Source organism: Phalacrocorax aristotelis, chromosome Z (genome assembly GCF_949628215.1).
Source record: "Phalacrocorax aristotelis chromosome Z, bGulAri2.1, whole genome shotgun sequence".
NCBI classification, from domain to species: Eukaryota; Metazoa; Chordata; class Aves; order Suliformes; family Phalacrocoracidae; genus Phalacrocorax; species Phalacrocorax aristotelis.
Genome location: NC_134311.1, coordinates 71,712,314 through 71,735,901, shown reverse-complemented (window position 1 = coordinate 71,735,901; position 23,588 = coordinate 71,712,314). Strand labels below are relative to the sequence as shown.

The 23,588-nt window shown below is 53.2% G+C and overlaps 1 protein-coding gene across 2 annotated transcripts in view; it reads left to right on the top strand.

The window, feature by feature from the left end:
- Nucleotides 1-23,588, top strand: part of CNTFR (ciliary neurotrophic factor receptor) — a 213,314-nt gene that overhangs the window by 177,364 nt on the left and 12,362 nt on the right. For both annotated transcript variants that reach the window (XM_075078575.1, XM_075078576.1), the window contains exons 5-7: nucleotides 12,087-12,204; nucleotides 13,038-13,204; nucleotides 20,458-20,621. In XM_075078575.1, coding sequence (XP_074934676.1) covers nucleotides 12,087-12,204; nucleotides 13,038-13,204; nucleotides 20,458-20,621 — 449 coding nt within the window. The remainder of the gene's footprint in view (nucleotides 1-12,086; nucleotides 12,205-13,037; nucleotides 13,205-20,457; nucleotides 20,622-23,588) is intronic.

Genomic DNA, 23,588 nt, shown 5'->3' with positions numbered 1-23,588 from the left:
AGAAGGCTGCTGGGCCATCTGTATGCATATAGGGGAGAGTTGAGCCTGTTGCAAGAGGCACTTGCAGTGCATGCAGCAGCAGTGTGTTCCTGGTCCCTGACAGGGCAGTGGAGCTCATGTGAGCCACGTCATTGCAGCATCCTTCTGCCGCTGGCAAGGTACGGACCATAGGGCTTGCTCTTCTGCAACTTTCTGTGCCATGCCTCAGAGAGCGCAGCAAAATCCTTCAGTGACTCTAATAACGTTCCCTTCCAAATCTTTCTCCCCAGTCCCTGCAAAGTCATGCTTCAGGTCTGCTGAAATCTTATCAAATACCTCCTGAAATCCCCTGGAGCCCCTATGACAGTTTATTGAGAGTCCAGGCCTGTTTGACCTTGGAGGGGTGAGAAAGGCAGGGGATGAAAGAGCAGCCCTAGGCTTCCCTGCCAAACTCCTTGATCCTGTGTTGAGACTCCTGCAGAGACCACAGCCCAGCCACGAATCAGTCCCAGCCCACCAGTGGGGTATCTGAGTACCATGCCTTCCTGTCCCCTCTGCTCCAAGCCTCTCGAGGGTCTCCTGCTGTGCTGGGCAGTGCCACGTGTGCCCGGTGCCCATCCTGGTGTCCTGCCACCCTTGCCCTGCCCAAAAGAGATTTGGGGACCTCTGAGTGACAGCTCAGTCCCCAGCTCCAGTTTGCAAAAGGGTTGCCTGCCCCGTGGCAGCTCTGTGCTGGGGGTTCCCGCCATCCCTCAGGAAATAATTAAAATATTTATAAGAATATTTTTATAACAATAACAGCTTTTTATTTGTTCTTTTTTAGAAGCAAATCAGAGGATGTGTGAGAAGCCACTCACACATGTCCTCCATGAGGAGGGACAGGTTGTGCTGCGCATCCATATTCTTGCTGCCAGGGTGGGGCTAGCAACGATGCCACTCTTGCCACTGATCTGGTGCTGATGCACTCAGGAAAAGTGCATTCACTTCTGGGGGCTTCGTTATTAAAAGGCCATTGATAAATTACAGGGAGTCCAGAGGAAAATTGATTAAAGGATTAGAAGATAGGGTATGACCTAAAGGGGAGATTAAGGGAATTTAGTGAGGTGCTCACTGCAGAGCAGAGCTGGGGGAAGTGGGGAGGGAAGAAAATTAAAACAACCTTGCAAAGATTTTACAGGTGATGATTAGAGCTGGTGAGAACAGTTTCTGTGAGTAATCGAATTGGTTTGTGCTTCAGGCTTTGTTTTGCAAATTGTGGGCTTTCACACGGGTGGGAAGGGGCTCCTGAGCCCCTCGGGTTATTCTGGCTGTCTTGGCCAGGAGCACCCCGTGGGGCTTGCTCACTACCACTTTTGGGGATTTAAGTGTTGAGCCAGGATTTGAGGAAGATGAGTGTCATTTTCATAAAGCAAAGAGCCTTTTTTTAGCTCCATTTCTTTACAGATGGGCTGAATAATGGGACCTCCCTCAAAGTCGGCTGAGTAAAGGATGCAGCTATTACTTCCAAATGCAGTGAAGTCTGGGGTTGTGTGACTTACATCATCCCAAGGATCTCATTGCTGTAAGATAAGAATGAGGCCAGGGCCAGAGGATAAAAAAAGACATTCACAAAAGGAGCAGTAGTGTTAAGCAGTGGTGTTAGCTGAGCTGGTATCTCAGCCCACCTCTTCCAGAAATGCCACACTCCTCTGGCTTTTGTCCCCTTGAAGGATGCCCTTTGGGTGAGCTTCAGAGACCGATGCTCTGAAGTTGGGCTCCCTCCTCCTTCTTGCCTCCACCCCATGGTACCAGCAGCACAGGGGAGCATTTAGGCTTGAGCTGGGGACCCTCCTGCTGTTAGTGACATCACTGACTGGTATTTTCTCAAACCAGAGAATGGGCAGCTAAGGACTGGTGTGGAGACCTCATTTTCTGGGACAAAATAAGCATCTTCCCTGATTCATGTCATTAATGGCCTAGCATCATCCCTGAACAGCACCTCCAATGAGAGCTGCTCCCTGGGGTGTCCATCTCAGCCCCCATACCCACCCGAGTACAGTGCTGTGATTTTCCAGGGTGGTTTGTGCAGGAGGATAAGTGGGATGGGTCAGGTGGCTTCACAGACATGCCAAGGCGGCTGGCTGCTGCTGCTGGGACTTGCATGGATTTGAGGTGGGAACAACACAGAAAGAAGCTATATGAGGCTCTACAGCCTCATATATATCTCTACAGCCAACTCTGGCATCTGTTGAGGAACCTCTGGCTCCAGCTTGTTTCTGCAAGGTGCCTGCAGTTGGTTTCCCAGCAGGACTGCACCAATGACACAAAGCTGGGCGAAGCCACCAGCACTGTGGGGCTGGAGTTCTCAACCACAAAGGGCTGCATGGTCCCTGGGGCTGAGGGACAGGCACAGGCTGCGGATCAGCCCCGCAGAGCAGCATACCATCTCACCAGGAGAGCAGTGGTGTTGGGCAGAAGGACAGTCCCAAGGATGTGAGTGGGTGGCCAGGGGGTGCTGACTCTGTGTGAGCAAACCCAGATGCAATCCAAACGGCCAAACACAGGGTTGGCTTGAGGATGAGCAAATGGCTCCACTGCTTGTGCAGACACCCACTGCACAGGGGGGTACCTGCACACAGATGCCCACTTTCAGGTGCTCTGCCTGACTGAATCCAAGGTGGAGCAGCCAGTTTAGGCTGGAGGATGCTGTGGGGTCTGCCTTGTAAGGGGATGGGCGCACAGCCTGCAGCATTTTTTCTAACAAAACACGTGGGAGAAAAGAGGAGAGGGTCTTCCGTAAATTCTGAAGGAAAGGAGCTCTTCTGGCAAAAGCCAGCGCTGGTGCAAGAAGAAGGTGGGTGGGGATATGGTTACTAACTGCTCCTAGCAGCTCGTCCTCCTGCCCAGGCAGAAGAGGAGCTCAAAAATATCTGTTTCGCTCCTCCAAAGAATCAAAAATCTCTTACTCTCCATTCCCTATGGGGTGACAGACCTCTCTGCTACCAGGTAACCTTGTCGCTGAGGTAACACAGAGGGCAGCCTGGAGAAGAGCAGAGCACAGAAAGGGACATATCCAGGCTGCATCTTGAGAGGGATGAGGGGAGAAGACACATATTTGGAGAGCCGCTGGCTGTTGGAAGCAGCCCGCACTCCCCCGCTGGGAGTGATAGCTGGTAATATTCGTGGCTATCTTGTTGCTTGGTACATGACAAAGTGCTTGTAGCTTCTCTCCAGAGGCTCCTCCTGGATAAATATACAATTTCCAGGGGTTCTGGTGGGACAGCTTTGCTGAGGATACATGGCTGCTGATGGTCCCAGTTGTGTCTGATTGCACCTGGTATTTTCCCTGCCTTCTCCATCTGGAGAGGCTGGGAGAATGAACTGCTTTCCTGCAGCCTTTAAATAAGGTGATGGAGGAGGCAAGGACATTGCATGGGGTAGATCATGCAGGGGTTTTGTGTCTGGAGCTGGGAAAAGAGGGAGAAGGAGATGCTGAGTCCCCTTCTGCAAGCTCCACAGGCAGGGAGCTGCCACAGCACAGAGCGTGAGGCTCCCCAGTACCTGCCAGGGAGCCCTTGGCAGCATGCCACATGCCCCCTATGCAGCCAAGCCAAGGAAGGCACTGCTCTCCCACACAGCAGACGGAGATGTTCCCTCCCTCTGGCTGGCAGCTTTTCCAGCTGAGCTCCTGAAGGAGATTTCCAGGATTCTGCACAAATTCAGGGCTGTGTATTGTTCACAGCTGGTGTGGGCTGAGACCAGGCGTGACAGAAAACAACACTTCAGAGCAGTTTTGGGCTGCTCTGATCAAGCCTTTTATCAAGGCCTACCAAGGCAGGCAGATGCCGCCTGGAGATCGGGGCTGTGATGTGCTCCCATGTGCACTGACCACAAGTTCCTTGGGGTCAGGAGCAGCTGCTGGGGGACCCGTGTGGGTGCTAGGAAGTATTTTCCCCCATGTACTGCCTTGGCACAGTGCATCCAGCCCCATGTCAACAGGAAGGGTCCTCTGAAAGCAGAAACTATTTTGACAGGAACAGGAAAACCCCATGAAATTCATGCCCTGCATCCTTCCCGGCCATTTTAGAAGGGTTAGGCTCAGCATTTTGGTGGGACCTGCATGGATGTCAAGCTCTTCTCCCCAAGCCCCAGAAGTGGAAAGCCCCATTGCTGCACTGAGAAATCAAGAGGCATATCAGCCCACTCCACGTGGAGGCTGCAGCCCCTTCCCTGCTGGCTTGGCACAGCAGTCTGGTGCCCCAGGATGCTCCAGCCCTGAGCCATGGGCAGGGACATACTATGGAGCCTCCTTAGGCTCCATTTGCCAGCACCTTCCCCTGGGAGCTGCACAGTCCCTCACCCCGTGCAGCTCTTCAGGTCTCCAGGAGCTGGACGGAGGCCCGGCACACTCAATCCCAGAGCAGCCGGTAACTAGGTTTGGTCATTACTGCCCGGGGCTATGTGCGAACCAGTGACCTGGCTCTGAAATGGTTTATGTTACATGCAAATCCCCTCGCAGAGGTGTTGGGGGAGGAAAGCCGGCCTCGCGGTGAACTCCCCAGGCTGGAGCACAAACCCCAGTGCTGCAAAGGGCTTCCTATGCCCAGTGCACCATGTCCTGCCTTCCTGGAGTACCCTTCCCGGGTGTGCCGCACCTAGCACCATGGGCCCCAGCCTCGCTCGAGGCCTGGCGGTGCTACCGTTATACACAAAACAATAATCAGCTGCCGTAACGAGGATGAAGAGTAGCTGAGCTGGCTTCCCTGCTGTTGTGCCGGCTCCAAGTAGAAACAGCTGCATTTGGTTTGGTTAAATGTTTTATTTACTCCCAATTATCCCAGATAACAGATTTGCTTTCTTTTGTTCAATATTTAATACTGTTTTGGAGCAAAGCTGCTCTTCAGTTTCCGATGGAGGATGGGAGGGTTAGGAGGGACTTCCTGCTGTGGAGCAGTCCTGAGCAAATGCTGGAGGCACCGAGCATCCCCGCTGCACATCAGTCCCTAAAGCATCCAGCCCAGCATCCTGGACTGTGGGGACAAGGTCACCTGCAGGAGCACAGTCGGGTTTGGGGTGCCTGTGTGCTGGGTGGAATCTCCAAGGACCTGCATTGGCATTGCCCTGGGACAACAATGCTGCCCAGCACTGGTGCTGCTGGAGGGAGTCATCACTGCAGCTGGGAGCAAGAGGGTCTGTCATGGGGGCGGGATGCCTGATGGCTTCATCTGCCTAAATCACCTTCCCACAGCATCCTGCACCCAGAGGAGCATCTCCCAGGTGGGATGCTGTGCCAGCTGGACACCCCACCCCATGCCCAGAGCCCCTCTCCTCTTGCTCTTTCCTCTCACTGCTTAGCCAGGCTTGCTTGCTAATTTTTTGAAGGCTTGAGAGCTGTCAGGTTTGAAGAGCACCACCGCTGTGCCATGAATAGCACAGCCTCATGCAGTGCAGGATGCAGCAAACTCCAGTGAGCCTGTTATCGTGCTGCCCTGCTGCGAGGCAGCTTTTAGGGCTAGGAGCTTGCACTGTGATTTGGGCTTACAGCAGGGCTCTCAGCTCTCTCTTCTCTACACGTAATGCCTTGCCCAAAAATTTACAGCACTGCTTCTTGACGCGCACGCTGAATTTTCTGCAAGGGAAATGAGAAAATCCATAGCTTGGTTTACGAGCCCCAATCAGTGTAAAACAGGGCCTTTCAGAAATTTATCTTTTGCTGAGTCCACCTTTTTTTCCGGCCCTTTCTGGGGAATAAATTCTTGCTCTTTGAGGCTGGGGAACTGGCTTTTAGATGGCAGCAGGGCCAGGGAACTTTGGATACACCTGCAGGTGTCCCTGGCCCATTTTGGGATCTCCCAGGGAGATGCTGCAGCATGACAGTGTCAAGGCTGGGCTTGGTCCTGGCTGAATGTGGGCAACTCTGGTGTTCATCTAGGACAGCTCACATTCCAGAAGGAAACGTCTTTGGTGCCTAATTTCAAGAGGAAAGAATGTCACCCTGAAAATGTTGCATGCTAACGTTGGAGTGGCTTAGGCTCACTGAGGGACACCTAAACCCTGTCTCCACCACTTGCCCAGGTCACCCAGCAGGTCAGTGAGGCATGATCTCGTCTCACCTTGTGCCCATGCACCCCTGGGCTCGCTCCCTCTTACATGAATTTTGCTGCGTTAATTTAAAAACAAAAAACAACCAAAACAACCTTGCTTGAAGAAGTGGTGTTTGTGAACACAATGTTCCCAGACCACAGAAGCACACTGCAGGGGAGCATTGCCTGCCTCCGTACCGCCCCACCGCTGTCCTCTGCACCTCTCCTCATCCTCACCCTTATCCTAGAACAGCCTTGACAAGGGGTAACAGGGCAAAATAGGAGCTTTACCTCCTTCTCTTTCTCCAGCAACAAAACACAGCCAGCAGTGGAAAGGACTGTCCCCAGTCACAACCATGCTGCACTCCAGCACAGGTGGTGCATGGCAGATGGATGCTCCCCTGATCTGCTGGGCAGTAGAAAATTATTTATTCATCATTGTTTTCTTTGTTGTTTCCTACCAGCCTGCTGTACACAGACAATTTTAGAAAAGCTGTGTTAGATAAATAATACAGCGTGCTTGCAGCCAGCGTGTGCATAACAAAAGCATCTGTGTAGGTGCTTGCGCAGACATGCAGGGTGTGCTGCTCTTGTGCACGCGTGCCTGCGTGCTCAGGGCTGGCATCTTATGCCCACATGGGTCCCCTTTGTGCACTCCAGCCTCTGCAGATTTGCTTTCAGTCACTTGGGTGCCTTTTTACTTATTTGCACGTATCCACCACCTGTAAAGTGATGGCTGTGGTGTGAAAAAAGTTAGCAGGTGAGGATATGGAGGGCATGGTGGGCACAAGCAAGAGATGGGGCAGCAGTGCTGCCATGGGCGCTGGAGAGAGTCAGGGATGCTAACAGCAGGAGTCTGGCAGCAGAGCATCAGTGCTGGGGTTGTCCCCTAGCATGGGGCAGCACGGGAGTCCTCCCCATGTCCAGGCAGGCTGTGTCACAGATGTAGCTCTAGCACAAGCACATGCTACCATCATGGACCCTGGAGGCTTTGCTGCCCCAATACTTAGATGATGAGTTGCACAGGTGACCCCACAAACACACTGCAGTATCGGTATTCCCCAGCAGCACAGTGCCTGAATGTGCCCCAAGTGCACCAGAAGAAGCACCTACTACAGAAGTGTTTGAGAGGCTTCTTAAAACTTTTATTGGTGCTATTTTTTGTATCCCTCCACCTGTGGAGCAAGGCATCTTTAGTACATTCAGCCCTCAGCAGGAGAGGAAAATTATAACTGATCCATTTCAGAAACCTCTAAAAATGACCTAAAATAACTTCTCTATATATAAAAATGCCACGATTTTAATGTCCATTATCTCATGACCTAGCAGGGCTAGGAAAAGCTATTGTAGATCATTTTTAGTGGTTTCTAAAATGGATTGGTCACACTTTCCCCCTGCGCAGTGGGACTCGGTACAAGGACGACTGGGATTTAGAGATGGGGAGGGAGACAAAAATCTGTGTGCTGATGCTTCCAGACCTGTTTCATCCTTGAGGACCACTTGTTGTGCTCTTCCCAGCTGAGCAGAGATTCTGGTCAAGTGACAGCTATTTCCAACAAGCTGGAGAGACAGCAGTCAAATGGATGCAAAGCCTGGTGTGCAGTGTGGTGGGAAAGCCAACCCCATCCCTGCCACTGGTCTTCTGTGGGGTCTGCAGAGATGATGACCCTGGCACCAGCTTTCGCTGCCTGTCACAGCTCTGAATTTTGCTGGAGCATTGCATGGCTTGCATGCAGTGTGGCCAGGTAGGATGTGCCTGGCACTGGCACAGCCTTTCACTCCCTTGCCCCAAGCTGTTGCAGCAAGGCTGGTTGCAGCCCAAGCCACTGCGAAGCCGCCATGGCCGGGCATTAAACACGCTGGGTTTGCAGAGAGGACATCAGCAGAGCGCATGGAAGAAGTGGCTTCCTGCCATGCGAGAGGTTAATAGACAGATTAGAGAGGGCAGACACTGTTTGCAGCCGCGAAGAGAAAGGAGCTCTGCCTTTACAGAGTTCAGCAGCTCCATGAGGTGATGGGAAGTAAATATTTGCCAGGATTAGGGAGGCTGCTTGCAGGAGCTGGTGGAGAAGTGCCCGTGCAGGGGCAACGTGTTGCTCGGGCTGTTTTCAGCCTCAGGCAGGGACTGAGAGCTGGATGTCAGCCAGGGGAGGAAGGAGGAGGTTGGAGCAGGACACCCCCCACCCAGAGGCACTGCCCAAAGCCTCAGGGCAGAAAAAGCCTTTAATGCTCCCTTGATGGCTTTGTTTTCCTCCCCTGCCTTTCTTGCTCTCTCGATCGGCCCGACGGGCTGGCCCACCTCCAAAGACAGCATTACAGAGCGCCGGATCGATTGGAGCCTGCAATTTTATTTGCTCTCTTTAAGAGCCTTTGATGGGCAGGATGAGCTGTGCTGGCGAGGGCCTTTCCTGGGAGAGGAGGGGAGAGGCACGGGGTTGCAAGCCACAATCTCCCATAGGAAGATGAGGACCCAGCCACCAGCCTGGAGAAGACACTGTGGTAGGGTGGGCAAAGGCAGCCCTCCCAATGCACCATGGTAGCTGAGGAGGGGCTTGTGGCCCTCTCCTTCGTGGTGCCTGGCGGTCACGGTCACAGTCAGCTGCATAGTGTCGTGGTCACAGCCCTGAGTGGCACATTGCACCTACCCTGTGCTCTCCGGTGGGGTAGACTTTCTCCCCATCAGGAAGGAAAGTGAGGCAGTTGCATGACATTCCCCTCCAAAAACACCTGTGGCTCTGGGACTGATGGCTCTTTGGAGAGATGGAGACAGCTTGTCTCTGCCCAGAAAGAGAGGGTGATGGCTGGGGTGAGACAGGCTTCATACAGCAGCATCCCTTCAGCTGCAGCAGGCTGAGGGTGCTGCGTGGGCAGCAAGGTGGCAGAGATACAAAGGCCATTTGGTCCCCCTTCTCCAGGCTCTCCTTCCACCTCTGGCTTGCTAAAAGGTAACAGAGGATGAAAGGTGGAGGATGCTGCAGGCACAGAGCCTAGGGGCTGCATTTGGGGCCAGTTTTGGAGCAGAGGGCAGGGTCTTCAAGGCATTCAAGGTTGTGAAAATGGGGTGTCTTCAAAGGCTGCTGCGGAGTGGTGATGGAATTGGTTTGTGGATGAAAGCAGCTTGGGGATGGAAGCAGTTTGGGCAGCCCCCCTTCTTCCAGCGAAGCAAACCTGGAGGCACAAGCCTGCCCCAGCCTCTTTGGTGGAGGAATTAACACAGCTCACCAAAAGCTGGATCCGGTGTGATACTGGAGGCAACAAAGATAAATTATCCTCAGATGGACTAATTGCAGCTCAGTAGCAGTGCAGCATCTGGGACCGTGCGGGTAGGGCAGAGCCTCATCCTCAGGAAGGGACCGTGCAGGACTCAGGGATGCTCGCCGAAGCCTCAGCTGCCTCTACCTGCATTCCCCTCTCGCTCCTGGTGTCGTGCGGGACAGCTGAGCACAAGAAAAAAGTGGGCGAGAGGCTCACGGTAGCATCCCCAGCATCCCCCCAACTCCCGTGCAATACTTCCAGCCCTCAGCCCCGTTTGCCGGGTGCCAGGCGGGTGCTGTTAGCCCACACTGCCACCACGCGGTCGCTCGGACCCCTGAGGCTGTCCCTAAATCCCCTGCACCCCTTCAACCACTCTGAAACACTTCGAGGGAACCCCCAAGCCCTCCCATTGCCCCTTGCAAAGGGTGATGGTGCCCTGCTTTTGCTCCCGCCCCATTCCGGGGGCAGCTGTGGGGCAGGAAAAGGGTTAAGCAGCCAGCGAGGAGGAGGAGGATGGAGCTGTAGCAGGGATCGGGCCCTTGTCTCTGGCCTTGCGATTAGCCACTCTGTTTTGCTGTGGAGGGTCTGCTTGAATAATTTAGCTGGGAGGCTCATTAACTAGGCTCTGGCCTTCGTCTGCTGGCTGAAGGCTGAAATAGCCATTAAGAGGAACACGCCTTGCAGACCAGCACAGTCACCCCTCCCTGCCAGCCCCCTCCTCTCTCTCCGTCTCCCTGCTCCCTGACTGTGCTGCCCTTAGCACTCTTGTCACCTACTTGCTCCCTCTCCAGCCCTGGCCCAGGGTGCTGGCGTGCATGCAAGCCGCGTGCCTCAGCTTCCCCTCTGTAGACTGCAGTAGGGTGCTGCAGCTGGAGCTCGTGGTATCCACCTAGAAAGCTTTTCTAGCAAAACTCATCATTATTTTCTGACCATGGGCTCTGCTTCGCAATGCCGAGCCAGGATCCCAGAAGCCCACCCTGGCAGTCTGTGCTTATGGCAAACCAGCTGGGTTGGCCCTCTCCAGAGGGCACAGTCAGGCTCCTGCTCCCCATCAGGGTCCCACTTTGGTCCTAGACACTTCGCCAAGTATGTTATGCCAGTAAGGCCTGGGCTACACCTAAGCAGGGCCGAGGAGACCTCCAGGATACCCGGAAGAGCTGTGCGCCATGTAGGGGATTTGCACAGACATGGCTGCAGGCATGTCCCATCTTGTGTTGATGCCTTGAGGCTTTGGCATCCTCCTGTTGCTGCCAGCTCACCAGTGCAGTGAGGGCACCCTTAGCCAAATTGCTGAATCCTTTACTTCTCTGGCACAGCATGCAGAGGAGTGTTAGGTTGGTGCTTCCCTGCACCAACATCAGTATGGGCTGCTCCATAGCAAGACATGGTGCATGCACGGTGCTGTGGGACCTGTGATTCGCCCTCGCAGCCCTCAGGGGAAGAAGTTTCCCAGCCTGGGGGTGCTCCCTGAACTCTTGCATCACTGCATCCTGGTTTACATCTCATTTTTGGTAATGGCCATGGGTAAGGCATCTGCCTCAGCAGCAGGGAGGAGAGCGGTTAGCTGTGTGGTGGGGAGTGCTGCTGGGCACACAGCGGGGTGATGAGCAGCAATGTTTGCACTGATGATGCCAGGTCTGCTAGGCTTCTTTCAGAACCTCTGTCTGGAGACATGTCCTGGGACATCCTAAGTGGATGCATGGGGATGGGAGCTAATGAAGGAAGGGAAAGAGGCACTGCCACAGGTTCAGACAGCCTTTCAGAGGGAACCGTGGTGCACATCCAGCCTAGGGTGTGTATTTAATGGCAAGGTACTGTGTCAAAGTGCTGCAGTTTGAGTCAAACTCTGCTCTTAGCAATGCAAGTGTCCAGGTACCGAGAGGAGTGACTTCGATGTCAGTTCAGATAAGACTTTTACCAACCTACAAGGGCAAAATTTATCAGCTGAAAGGTATTACATCTCATCCTCCCACATGCACCGGCCCTTGGCATTTTGCAGAGCCTTCCTGCAGCTCTGGCTGTGCTCCTGCAGGGAGCACAGAGTGCACCTGTGTCTGGGAAACCTGAATCCAGTGAAAACACTTAGTTGGGTTCAAAATCGTGTTCTGCCTCTAACCTCTGGGACCGACTGACAAGGCCAAAGGAATGCTGCTCCCCATTGCATGCTCTTGTCCTGCCTCCAGTTGCCTCCATGTTTCTTGGGAGGCAGAGTCCTGGGATGGACTGCTCTGCCCCACTGCTGAAAGCATTAACACTGCCAGTCCTCCTGCAGAGCTAAATTTTCTCTGCTGGTTTCAGGTTTTCCTCTTCATCTTGCCATCAGTGGTCCTTCTTCCTCCCTTTGAGGACCTCTGGTCTTTTGGAGGATCATTCCTCAACAAGTTTATCACTTCCCAGGGACGCAGCAGGGAAAGCCATGAGCACTGTAGCTTAATAGGGTCAAGACAGCAGCACCTCCTCCCCACCAGCCTTGAAGAAAATTTTCCCCGGTACCTGCCAGCCTCCTCTGCCACTCCATCTCTCATCAGAGCCAGTGAGCTGCCAGGGAACAAGGTGAGCTGCTATGCACAGCCAAGTCCAAAGCAAGGTCTCAAGAGGGCCCTCAGCAGCAGACATGGGACAGAGGCCCCCAGATGCTTTGAGCAGCTGATGAACACAGATGAGGCTCCCCTTGCAAACTATGTCCTCTCCCAAGCTGGCAGCAGCTGAGAGTGGAGGGACATCCCCTTGTTCAGGATCTGGTGATAACCCCACCTCAACGGGTAATTGCTCTTTCTCTTTCCCTGGCAGCCCCTCCAAAGGAGCCAGTGCTGATGTGCCGGTCCAACAACTACCCCAAGGGTTTCTACTGCAGCTGGCACTTGCCTACTCCCACCTACATCCCCAACTCCTTCAACATCTCTGTCATGTAAGTGCTGGGAAGGAAGGGTGCAGTGGGGTGAACTTTTGTCCCTGCAGCCTGAAGCAGGTCCCAAGTAGTGCTGTGAAGTTTTGGGGCACTGGGTCTGACCTGTCCTGAACATATGGGATCCGTGTCCCACAAATGAGCCTGTGGAAGGATGCTCCAGGAACATCCAAACTGGATGCTTGCACTGGGGCTTTGTCCCAAGAAAGTTCCAATCTCCCCAGAGGGGACCAGGAAAGTCCCCAGCTCCCAGGTCCCCTTCCCATGCCCCCCCCAAGTCCATCCTCTCTGCACCACTTGTCCACAGCAGAGGTTGTGCCTGCTGGTTTTGGCACATTTGGCACAGCCATGCTCCCTTCTGCCATACCCTTGCTGCTGCTGGGCAGCAGCAGCGTCCCTCAGCTAGAAGTAGCCATGGCGCGGCATTGTCCCCCACCCTGTGCCCAGGTCCTGGCACATCCCTTAAACAGGCTGATGCCATGCATTATCTTCTGGAGCTTGTGTCACTAGCAGAAGGGAGACCCCATTCCTCTCTCAGAAGGGGCAGAGCCAACACCAACCCCAGCAGGGTCTCATATTTTCTTGGGGACAGCATGAGGACATTTGCCACAGTTTCTGTGCAAGCTTAGGATAAAACATCACACACAGGAGCCTGCAGAATTCCCTGGCAGGAGGAAAGGAGCCCTTTGGCTGTGGCAGGGGCTAGTGCATGGGTACAGTGGGCAGAGTGGGGACACAGCTCTGGTCCTTCTGCCTCCTCCCTCTAGCAGCATGGGCCCATCCCCACCCCGAGCACTGCTGCATAGGTAATAGCTATTCTCACCTCTGCTTTCCAGACACGGCACAAGAGAGATGGTCTGTGAGAAGGATGCCTTTCCCAAAAACAGGTGTCACATAAGATACCTCCAGCTCTTCTCGACGGTGAAGTACAAGGTGACTCTGACAGTCACGAATGCTCTGGGCAAAAACTCGACCACTCTCACCTTTGACGAGGTCGCCATAGGTAACTTCCACAGCAGCAACTGGTCTCACTGAGGCAGTGTTGGGGTTGGCTTGCTCTGCACGCAGAATTGCCTGCTGGAGCGATGGGCCAGGGAAGGGGCAGGATCTCTGCCTAACCGTGCATGAGATGGAGCTGGGGTCTGAGCCACACTGGCATCCTCCCCATGTCTCCCTCATTCTCATGGCCCTGTTGTAACTGATGCTGGCACCTGAGCATCCTGGGGATGCCCACAGGCAGCCCCCATGCTGGTCCTATTGGTGGCCTGGTGCCCTGCCTGGTCCCATCCCAGTGGTCCAGATCTCCATGGTTGCTGAGCACCTCCCTGCTTGGTGGCTGGGGCAGAGGGCTGTGAAACCAGTGTGGTCAAAATGGCATTGCTCTTCTTGCCCCTATGAGTGTTCCTAAAAGACAGTTTTGGTGTTTGTGCTGGAAACAGAGTCATGGGAACTAGGATTGGAAGAGAAATTAAAATGTCCCATCCTTTTTCACCATCTCTAGTCAGGCTAAAGCCCTCCCAAAGTCATCTTCCACCAGCCCTTACCTAACATGCTCCTAAAACCTGCATTCCCTGCTTTGCACCTCTTCACTGCCCCACCCAGGCAGTGGATGCCGTGCACTGTAGGACAGGGAGCAGCAGGCCCTGGGGGCTGGGGTGTCTGTGCCGCCAGCTGTGCCGCAGGAATGCCACCTGACCATGTCCAGACCCACAGTGCGGATGCTCCTCTGACTGCGAAGGACCGGCGTAGACTGAGTGATTCAGTGCCAAGCACGGCGAAGCAGGGAGCTGGACAGGGCGCTTTTGCCACCAGCCAAAATTGGGTTACAGCTGGTGCCATGACAAGACCGTCCATTCTCAAAGAACAGGAAAAATGGGAGAGAATAGAGTTCAGGAACATGTCGAAAAACAATTTGCTGGTTACATGTGGCAATTACTGGACCAGAAAAGCACATAAATCCTTGACGTGCAGCCAGCAGTCAGTCTTTGCCTTCAATGTGCCACACGTCGCAGTCCCAAGCATCTGGAAGTGCCAGAGTGCAAGAAGAGGAGCTCCACTGCTATCCCAGATTTTCCTTTTCTAGCCCAAATCCTGAAAAACATCAGACAAGAAACAAGGTGCCAGTTCTGAACAGAGTAGGGAAATTATTTTGGAGCAGGGACTGTCCTGCCATGTCCCTGCAGCCACAGTCCGTATCTGAAGCTTGTATCTGTCAGTGCATTGCAAATGTTGATAACAAGGCAAGGAGCTTAGCAGGGACGTGACAGAGTTTTGGTCACTTGGGTGCCTTTAAATGGAAATCGTTGTGTTTGTGGAAGATACACTCCTTAAAAATGAAGGTAACCTCTAGCCTGCAGGGCCCAGGGCAGCGATTAAGCTGCATTTTCCAAGTTCCTTGCATTCCCTCCTGTAGGAGTTCAGGGCATCGTCCTGTAAAATCTGCATCCCACCCATGCCCTTCCTGGCTTCCCAAACATCTGGCCCTCCATCCAGCACACAAGGGCAACCCCCCTGGGAAGCACACCCAGCTGCGAGCCCCGGGCATCCCTGCACCAGCACAAGCCGTATCCAGCCCAGCAGTTTGAACACAGCCCAGGTCAGAGGAGCGGTGAGTGGAGGCCAGAGCTGCCCCAGACCATCCCAGAGTGGTGCAGGGTGCCTGGCCATGCCCCGGTGGTTACGGTGGGAGGTGAGACCCCCCAACACCACCTGGCAGATGTTCTAACACTCTCTGGGACAGCACTCCGGGAAGGGACGATGGGCCGGTTCTGATAGGAAGGGCTGTGTCCTGCACCCCAGAGCCAGCCTGCTCCCATAAACACTTCAATATCTAGTGATCTTAAAACCTCCATGTTCTGTACAGCTATGAAATTCTCCTCCTCAGGATTTGGTACGGCCACTGTGCATAAGAAGCATAGATGCAGAGGTGATTGAGTGTTCAGGAAGGCAGTTGACAGGCTTAGCAGAATCATTACAGGAAGAACTCAGCTGCTGCTGATCAACAGCCACCTACCCTGAATGAAGCTTCTCCTTGTGCCATCCCAAGTGCACTGCATTAGTGTATTTTGCCAGGCTGTTTTTTCCCCAGGTTTCCTGCTTTCCTTGCAGAAGCTTTTGCAGTTCAGTGCCTCTTCTGGCTCTCTTCTCTGCAGCTCCAAGCCCAGGGCTGTGTCCCAGTGTGGTAGGTGCTGCCAGTGTGGATTTAGCACCCAGTGGGTTCCCTGGGGACCTCTACCAGCATCAGCTGGGCTGAGATTGCATCTTGGAAGTTGTGCTGGGTTTCACTCTGCTAGATGGAAGGGTGGAAAACCTACAGCTCAGGACTTGCATCGCCTCACTGGAAAAATGCTGCGTTGGGAGCATTGTGGCATGTGCACACATCCTGCTAAAATGAAGAGATGGTGCCAATGAGCAACTGAATGATGTTTCTTCTAAAATCTCAGGGCTGGGGATGTCAGACCCTGCCTTGTGCTTTCCACTTAGCCTGAGAAAACCATCACACCTTCTGCATGGAGGTTAAACCCCAGGCGTGAAGCTCTGATCTCATGGCCTGCTGAGGACAGAGCAGCCTGGAGCCAACTCAAAAGTAGCGTGGGGCCAGCAGATCTCCATCCCAGTGCCAGCTGAGGCAGGAGCCGACCCACTGCTGAGTCAGACCACCCACCCAGCCTGGGCAAACACAAAAAGCACCCTGGGAAGGAGTGACCTCCTTTGGTTTTGCTTCGTCTTTCTTCTTCTTCCCTGGACCCCCCAGCAGAAAAGCCCTTCCCTAGCCACTCAGAAGATGGACTCTAACTGAGTGGAAAATGGCTGGTACTTTCTTTTGTTATCCCGAGCCCATGCCTTTCTGGTGGTTGTGCCATGCTAGTTATTAGCAGCCAGCTGCAAGGTGTCGCTGTGCATTTCCATTTTCAGTGATGACTGGAAGAGGTTTTCCAGCCATCTGGCCCTCATCTCTCATCAGTAGGAGATCTAGGCTGCCTTCCTCCCTGTCTCACTCCTGGAAATTGTTTTCATAATTACATCTTCTGCAAAGGTATTGATATTAATAAAGGTGAGCATTGGCAGGACAAGGCTCTGCAAAGCCCTGCAGACATCAGGGCTCCAACCCAAGGCAGGAGGAGGGCTGGAGAAGCTGGAGAGGAGAGGGCTTGGAGGCAGAGAAAGGTTCCAGGGTGAGATGGTGTCTCAGGAGCTGTGCACTTCCTTCATGATGACTGGGACAGAGTGGGGACGTTTATGGCCCTCTGGGATGCAACCCCACCTTCCTCGCTTGTATTTCATCCCGAGAGCCAGGTAGCCAGCACATGCATTCCCCAGGAAAGCAGGGACCTCACCACCACACCGTAACACCAGCATCCCTTCTAAGTGCCTTTGTCCTTGTGTGAGCCCGGGGCAAATTAGAAGAAGATGCATAGCATGAAAAGAAGGAAGGCAGCCTTGGACAGGGGCTTGCAGACATGGGTGCATCCTCCAGATTTGCCACCCATACCTTGCATTACCTTGAGAAGATTATTTGAACCTCCCAGCTCTGGCTCTGGAGCGATTAAGACACAGAACATCTCAGAGGGGCTGCATGAGGACAAACGTGCCTGTGTCTGTGCAAAATTCAGAGTCTCTGAACATGGGTATACAGTTGCCTAGGCAGAAGGTCAGTTCAATTCATACTACTTAAGCAGGCAGAATTAAATTACCTAGACTGACATTTGGCTAAGACATGGAGTTTAATATCCCTCTGCTCATGGAAAATGCCAGGGGATATTTAACGGCCGCAAGGGATCCATTTTAGCGCTCACCGGAGAGACGGGATGGGCAATAGGCCCCTCCATGCTGCGGGGTCTCAGCTGCCTTTCTGAACTGCAGGCTTCATTTTGAGATGTGTCTAACAACAGCCAGAGGTGATGGATAGCTAAAGACTCATGGTTAAGCATGAGCATGCAGAGCCTTTACGAAATGCCGCTCTCCATGGCTCTTCTTGCACACCGAGCCCTCACTGTTATGCAGCAGCCAAAAACCAAGCAGGAAGAGCTGTGAGCTGCCTCCTGGCCAAGTCCCCTTCCCAGGAATGTGTGGAGATGCTCCCTCAGCTCTGCAGGATAATATTACATCTGGTTTTGTAGCCGCTTAACCAGTACTCAGCCTTATGCCCATCGTCCATTATTATTATTGCTATTATTGCTTTTATTACATTACTGCCTGCAGGCCCTCACCGAGGACAGGGCTGTATTATGCTGGCTGATGTACAGCCAGACAGCCCCTGCCTCGCCATGTGTGGGCTAAATGGAGGCAGACAAAGACAGGGGAACGAGGAACGCTCATCATCATGTGCAGAGCAGGGACCAGGGAGGCTGTGGAGGATAAAGGACTCCTTCAAGGTCACGCAGAAATTAGGGAGCTGGACACAGTCTGTCTCCCATCACTCCTCAACTGGCCCCTGCAGGACCGGCCCCGATATTTCCTGTGATAAGCACAGTGTAATAAGGTCTGTCCTAAGAGACGTAAGTCTGTCCTCACTGGACTGGCTGCCAGAGGTGTGGTCCCTTCTCCTGGTCCTTCCATCCCCACCACCTTGGAGGGACTTGGCAGGAACAGCTTTGGCTTTGTGCTTTTGGACAGGCTGGCACTGCTGTGCTTTCTAGCCTGGGCAGGAGTCCCACGGATGGGGGGGAGGTAGCAGGGGCTGCTGGTTTTCCAATTAACCTGCAGCACCATTTGAAGGCTTGCCTCAGCTGGGAGTGCAGTCCCCTTGGATGGCTGGGCCCTGCCATGCTCTCTCAGAACCAGGACAGCCATCCCTTGCACCCCAGGGAGATTCTCCAACCCACAGGAGAGGGGCTAGGGGCAACATTCCTGAAAAACATGCAGGTGACTCCCACCTTATCATCAGGGCATCTTTTTTTTTGCTTTCCTCCAGCCCACCACAGTGCCATCTCTCACTGCTGCCCAAGTACATGTGGCCTGCCCAGCACAACTGCATTTAAACATCCCTCTGCTGTGGCTCCGGGCTGGCACACCAAAAAGCAGGACCAGGCTCCCTGTATCGCCCCTGGGAGTATCCCATTGGATCCATCCCCTGCCCGATGCTTTCCTTCCCACTTCCTCACTGCAGAGCCACAGTTCACAGTCATCTGCATTCGTTCAGCTGAAGAGACTTTTGTTTTGCAAACCAAGCCCGCTGAGCCAGCACTGGATTTATACTTTTCCACATGCATTTGGACTCCAAGTCCCTGTCGATGGAAGCTGATGTCCAGCCCGAGTCTGGGGATTCGAAGCAAGCGGAGGAATTTCACAGCCATCTGGAGTAGCTCAGCACAGTGCAGCCCCAGCAAGTCGTCCCTCCTGCTGAGGATAAAACTGTAAATGGAAAATTGTGTCCTGTCCTGCTGTGGAGAGGGGTCAATGGGAGCCGGGAGGTGGCACTGGGCACTGGTGGTCAGGCCCGTGGTTGCTTGCTCACCAGCTGCTCCCTGAGCCTCCAGGAGCATCCTCTGAACAGTGGGTGCAGTGTGGATGGAGAAAGATGTCCAAACCTCCTTGCACCCACCACAGCAGAGGGAAGGCAATGGGAAGCAGGAGAGGCTATTGGGGCAATGATGAAGATGACAGTGAAGGAGGACTGCAGCAGGGTATGTGCCAGCATGCTGAGCAGGAGGTCTGGAGAGAGGAAGGTGGTGATGGGCTACATCTTGGGGGGAACAGGGCCTATTCGGTGTCCCACCAAGGTGGTTGTGCTGTGGCTTCATTTCAGTCGTCCCCCTCTGCTGCACCCGTGGCAAAGAAAGTGGGTTTGAAAGCATCACAGGATGGTTTTTCCTGAGAAGCATGCAGTGGTGGTGCAGAGAGGGTGTCTTCCTGGGGAGAGGTGCTGAGATGCCACTCTCGTTCTGGAGCGTAGATGGAAGCGAATAGCACACACATGACACCCCTTGCAGCAGACTGGCCCCACATCAGCTCCTGGTTCCATACAGCTTCAAGCAGAGGGAGGGATGTCCTTCATGCATCAGGCAGGGTTGCAGGCAGGCAGGCTGTCAAGGGAGCAACTGACTCGCCACCACCACCTCCTTCATCTCCCAGGGGAGGCAAAGCCCCTGTGTGGGCTCCCACCTGAAGCAGCCTGGCATCAGCATGGAGGAGAAGACCTCGGAGTGCAGGGCAGGAGGTCTGCCAGGCAGAAGGGGCATCCCCATGGCTCCAGCATCCCTCCTCCATGCTTGGGAGTGGAGTTTGATGATGTCACCTTCACAAACTACTGCTCAAGGTGGTCAGAGCCAGGGGACCATTTTTCAGGTCAGGAAGGATCCATTGGCCTGCATGTGGAGGGGGTTGAAAGCCCTCCCAGGGCATGAAGACTCATGTGCATTGCCATTTTCAGAATGCACAGAGAGCCTTCTTCTACCCCAAGAACAGCTGTATGCCCAGCTCCCTGTGCCCACTCCCTGTGCCCACCTCCTTCCTGGCCATAAGAAAAGGATAATTGCGGGTGTACCCAAATCTCAGTGTTTTTGTAGCTTTGCAATTGCAAATTGGGAGTTTGAGCTGTTGGGAGTTGAGCAAACCCTTAGTGAGGAGAAAGGCTCCCTCTGCAACAGGCAATGCTGTTCATCACAGCCTGTCTGTGATTTGCTCCCAGCACTCTAAAAGTAACTGCAACTTCAAAGCATGTTGTGTAGCTTGCAGCCAATTAATATTCACCTGAGACACTTGTCAGGTAGCAAGAAAATATCCCTGAATCCTAAAAGCAGAGCAGGGATGAGAGAGAGATACCTGGGGTGGAAGGTGACTGTGGCAATCCTTCGCCCGCGGCAAATATGATGTGCCAGTGCTTTGAATCCCCAAAATCCCAGCCCCAAACCCAAGGGCCAAACTCTGCCATGTTACTGCAAGGTAAGTGGGTTTGAATGTGGGTCAGACTCCCAGAAATCATCAGGTGTGAGGAAAGTGCAGGATTTGGGCTTGGTGGGCTCCTCGCCCTTACCCAAGTAGCCCTGGGGAGGAAGGACTCTCTCTGGCCTGGTTGTTTTTGTATGTCTCCAGCACTGGCACCTCCTTGAGAGTGGTTATTTTGAGCCAGGGCAGCCATACCGTTGACCTGGACAAGAAGAGGTGATTTGTATCTAGTTAGTTTGAGAAAAGGATGTTCTGCACGTTGGCTACACCCCTTGGAAAGCATAAAGCGCAAAGCCCAGCCAGCTGTGCCAAGGGGTGTAAGGAACGATGACATGTCCAAAGATTTACCAGCCACCTCTTCTCTTCCAGTAAAGCCAGACCCTCCAGAGAGCGTGGTCGCCAAACCCGTGCCCAATAACCCTCGGCGGCTGGAAGTGTCATGGCAAAACCCCTCATCCTGGCCTGACCCCGAGTCTTTCCCACTCAAGTTCTTCCTGCGGTATCGGCCCCTGATCCTGGACCAGTGGCAACACGTAAGTGATGCTGAGCTAGCTGGGACGGGAGAGAGTGGGGGGAGCTGGTGGCTGGGAGCAAGTTGCACTGGGAATAATCCATCAGGGACCAAAAAAAGTCTATTTACTGCCCAGGCAACCCAGACCCTTCTCCTCTCCTTCTGTCTCTCCTCCCTTCTCTCTTCCTCTCCATCTTTCTTTTAACTCACATTCTGCCTACAAATGGCTCTGCAGGCTCTCCCCACTCTGCATTTTCATCCACGGCCCCTATCTACTTTCCATACATATGTTCTATATAAAACCTGCCAACGAGATGTAAAAGGCATTTAAAGTATAAATGTCACCACATTTAAATGCGCCTCTGCCACATTTAGATTTTGAACTGAAGATAAAATACTGCTCGCCGTAACTCAGAGCACAGTCACGGAACGATTGCCACGATGTTATCGTATTTCTTACTTTTATTTCTTGTTTCTTTAAAAAAAAAAAAGTCAGTGAAATCCTTGGCAGCCCAGAGGACAGATTTCATTTGTTAGCTGCAGGAAGATAGTGAATGGGATTTATTTTTTTTTTTTTTTCCTCTGTGTGCTGCTTGTATGCTCAGCTTGTGAAGGAAAGCAATCTGCTACTCAAGGAGAGGAGCTGTTACACTGGCATGGCTCATCCAGCATCCCCTCTGTGCCAAGCTGGGCCAGTCAAAAACCAGTTAGGTGCTTTGATTGATAAAGCTTTTTGTCCCAAAAGACAAATAGGAGGCAGCACCCGGTCCCCAGGGTCACCTGCGTCATGGAGCCAAGCAGGGTTTTCTGCCAGCCAGCTCTACCTGAGGAAAGAAACAGCTGAGAAAAGGGATGGGAAGCTTTGCTCGTGTCCGTGCAAGATGTCAGTGTCTCAGAGACTTTTTATTTTTGCATTGGTTGGTTTTTTTTGATGAGGCAGTGCTGCAGGTTGTGTTTCAGATCGAAGCGTTTGCTAACAGGTTTGAAAATCAGAGGAGGGTTGGGAGAGGGTTTTCCTACTTGTCTCTTTGCCCTTTGCTTCCCTCTCGGGAGTGGGAGAACATCCATGGAGCATCCTGAGGGGTAACAAAGGAAAGGTGGAGTTTGGGTATTAGTTTGCTGTGGATATTTTTTTTTTTGACTTAGTGGAGAAATGCTTGAATTGTAGAAGCTGTGAAAAAAGGGGAAGAATTAATGGGAAATACAAAACACAGCAACAGTTTTTTTCAAGGTATGAAACCGTTGTGGAAAAAGCTGATGTTTATACCCTGCCACAGCCTGATCCAGCCAAGCACCCTGCAAATGCAAGGGTTTGCACCAAAAACAGTGGGAGAGCCAGTGAGCTGCCTCCCACCTTGGTACCCTCAGGGTAGCTGGCCCCTCCATTACTGGATATTAGGTAACACATTCACAGGGTCAAGCCATGCCAGTCCCCTTGCTGCAGGGCCTCCGAGGGGATGGTGAGCCCTCTCCATCAGTGGTCTTAGGCAGGCAGCAATGGTGGAAAATACATGGAGGTGTTGGCAATCTTGGTGGCAGGGCCACCCTGGCTAGTTCTAGGGCTGTAAAAACTTGATTTCTCCTATTTAAAATTACCCTGAGCTGCGGAGAGAGCTTGAGGTACCAGCCCTCACATGGGTGCAAGGAGGGCTGGGAAGGGCTCATCTCCCAGCATTCCGGGAGGGCACAGCTGTCCTGGTTACTGCTTTTAATCAATATCCCTTTGCAAGAGACATGTCCCCTGTCACTGGCTGATGGAGAAGTGTGTTTGGGGAATAATTTGCTTGGTGAGCAAGTGCAAGGATTCAGTGAGTGAGGTACCAGCCTTGTTTTCCTAGTTTCTACCCTGCCAGGTGGGTAATGAAAAATCTGATTTGTGGATGATTTGAGGAAAACTGCCACTATTCATCAGATGAATTATTTGCGAAGCCTAATTCAATCAGCTCACAAGCACCAGGGGATGGCAGCACTGCAGCAGCCACAACTTCTCTGACCCCAGACCCCCTTAGCACACTCAGCCTGCTTAGCCCAGCCAGGCACCCTGCAAATGCAGGGGTTTGCACCCAAAAATGAACCCCACTGCTGTCAGCATGCTGGGAGCATGCCCAAGCCACACTGAGCTCTGCTTTGCTTGACTTGTTGGCATCTTGGGGGATGTCCCTGTCCCCCAAATCCAGCCAGTAGAGGGAAGCACATGGTTTGGTAGAGCCAAGCCTAGATCAGCCATCCAGCTGATCTTACGGTGGTGGTGTTTGGTCTCTCCTCGAAGGGACAAATGTCCTGAGAGAGGATGCCACGGTCATGTGTGCTGTGCTCGCATGAGGGTGTCTTAATTCTTGCCAAGGTGAAGGTTTCCTGCCACAAGCTACCCCCAGTCTTGGCTCTTGCTGTCCCTACTGGCTGCCAGCATGGAAAAACCATTGCACAGAACCTGCTTGCTCACAACAGGGCAGCCTGGGAGCCTGACAGGGAGAGGAGAAGCCTCCGGCAACAGCCAGGAGGAGCTGGGTAACTTCATGCTCTGGCACATCCCTGTGTGCCCAAGGTCCCCAGGCTGAGACCCATCCCTGCCTCCTCATGGCAACCCACCCATGCTGTGGGTTTTAAACATCCCCTTCCACCCCCTTGGCAGTCCTGTGGGAAGCTCAGCGTCCCTGCGAACCCACAAGGGAACACTGGAGACTACCCAGAGCCAGGAATATCTATGCGGTCCCTGCTTGCACGTGGCATTTCTTGGCAGAAGAAGCAGCTCCCCTTTCTCTGCTCCACCTCCCGTTATCTTTGCAGGGTCTGATTTATGCACAGCACCTTGGCAGGCAGGACCGAATGAGCACTAATAGGATCAGATGGATGTCGAGCTGTCGAATACCGTAGGGCCTGATTCAATCAGCGTCTGCTTTCTCCCAGGCTCTTCCTTTCAGGATTTTAATAATGCCAGGGCTTGGCACCAGAAGATGAAGCCATCCGTGGCAGAGGCAGTGGATCTTAT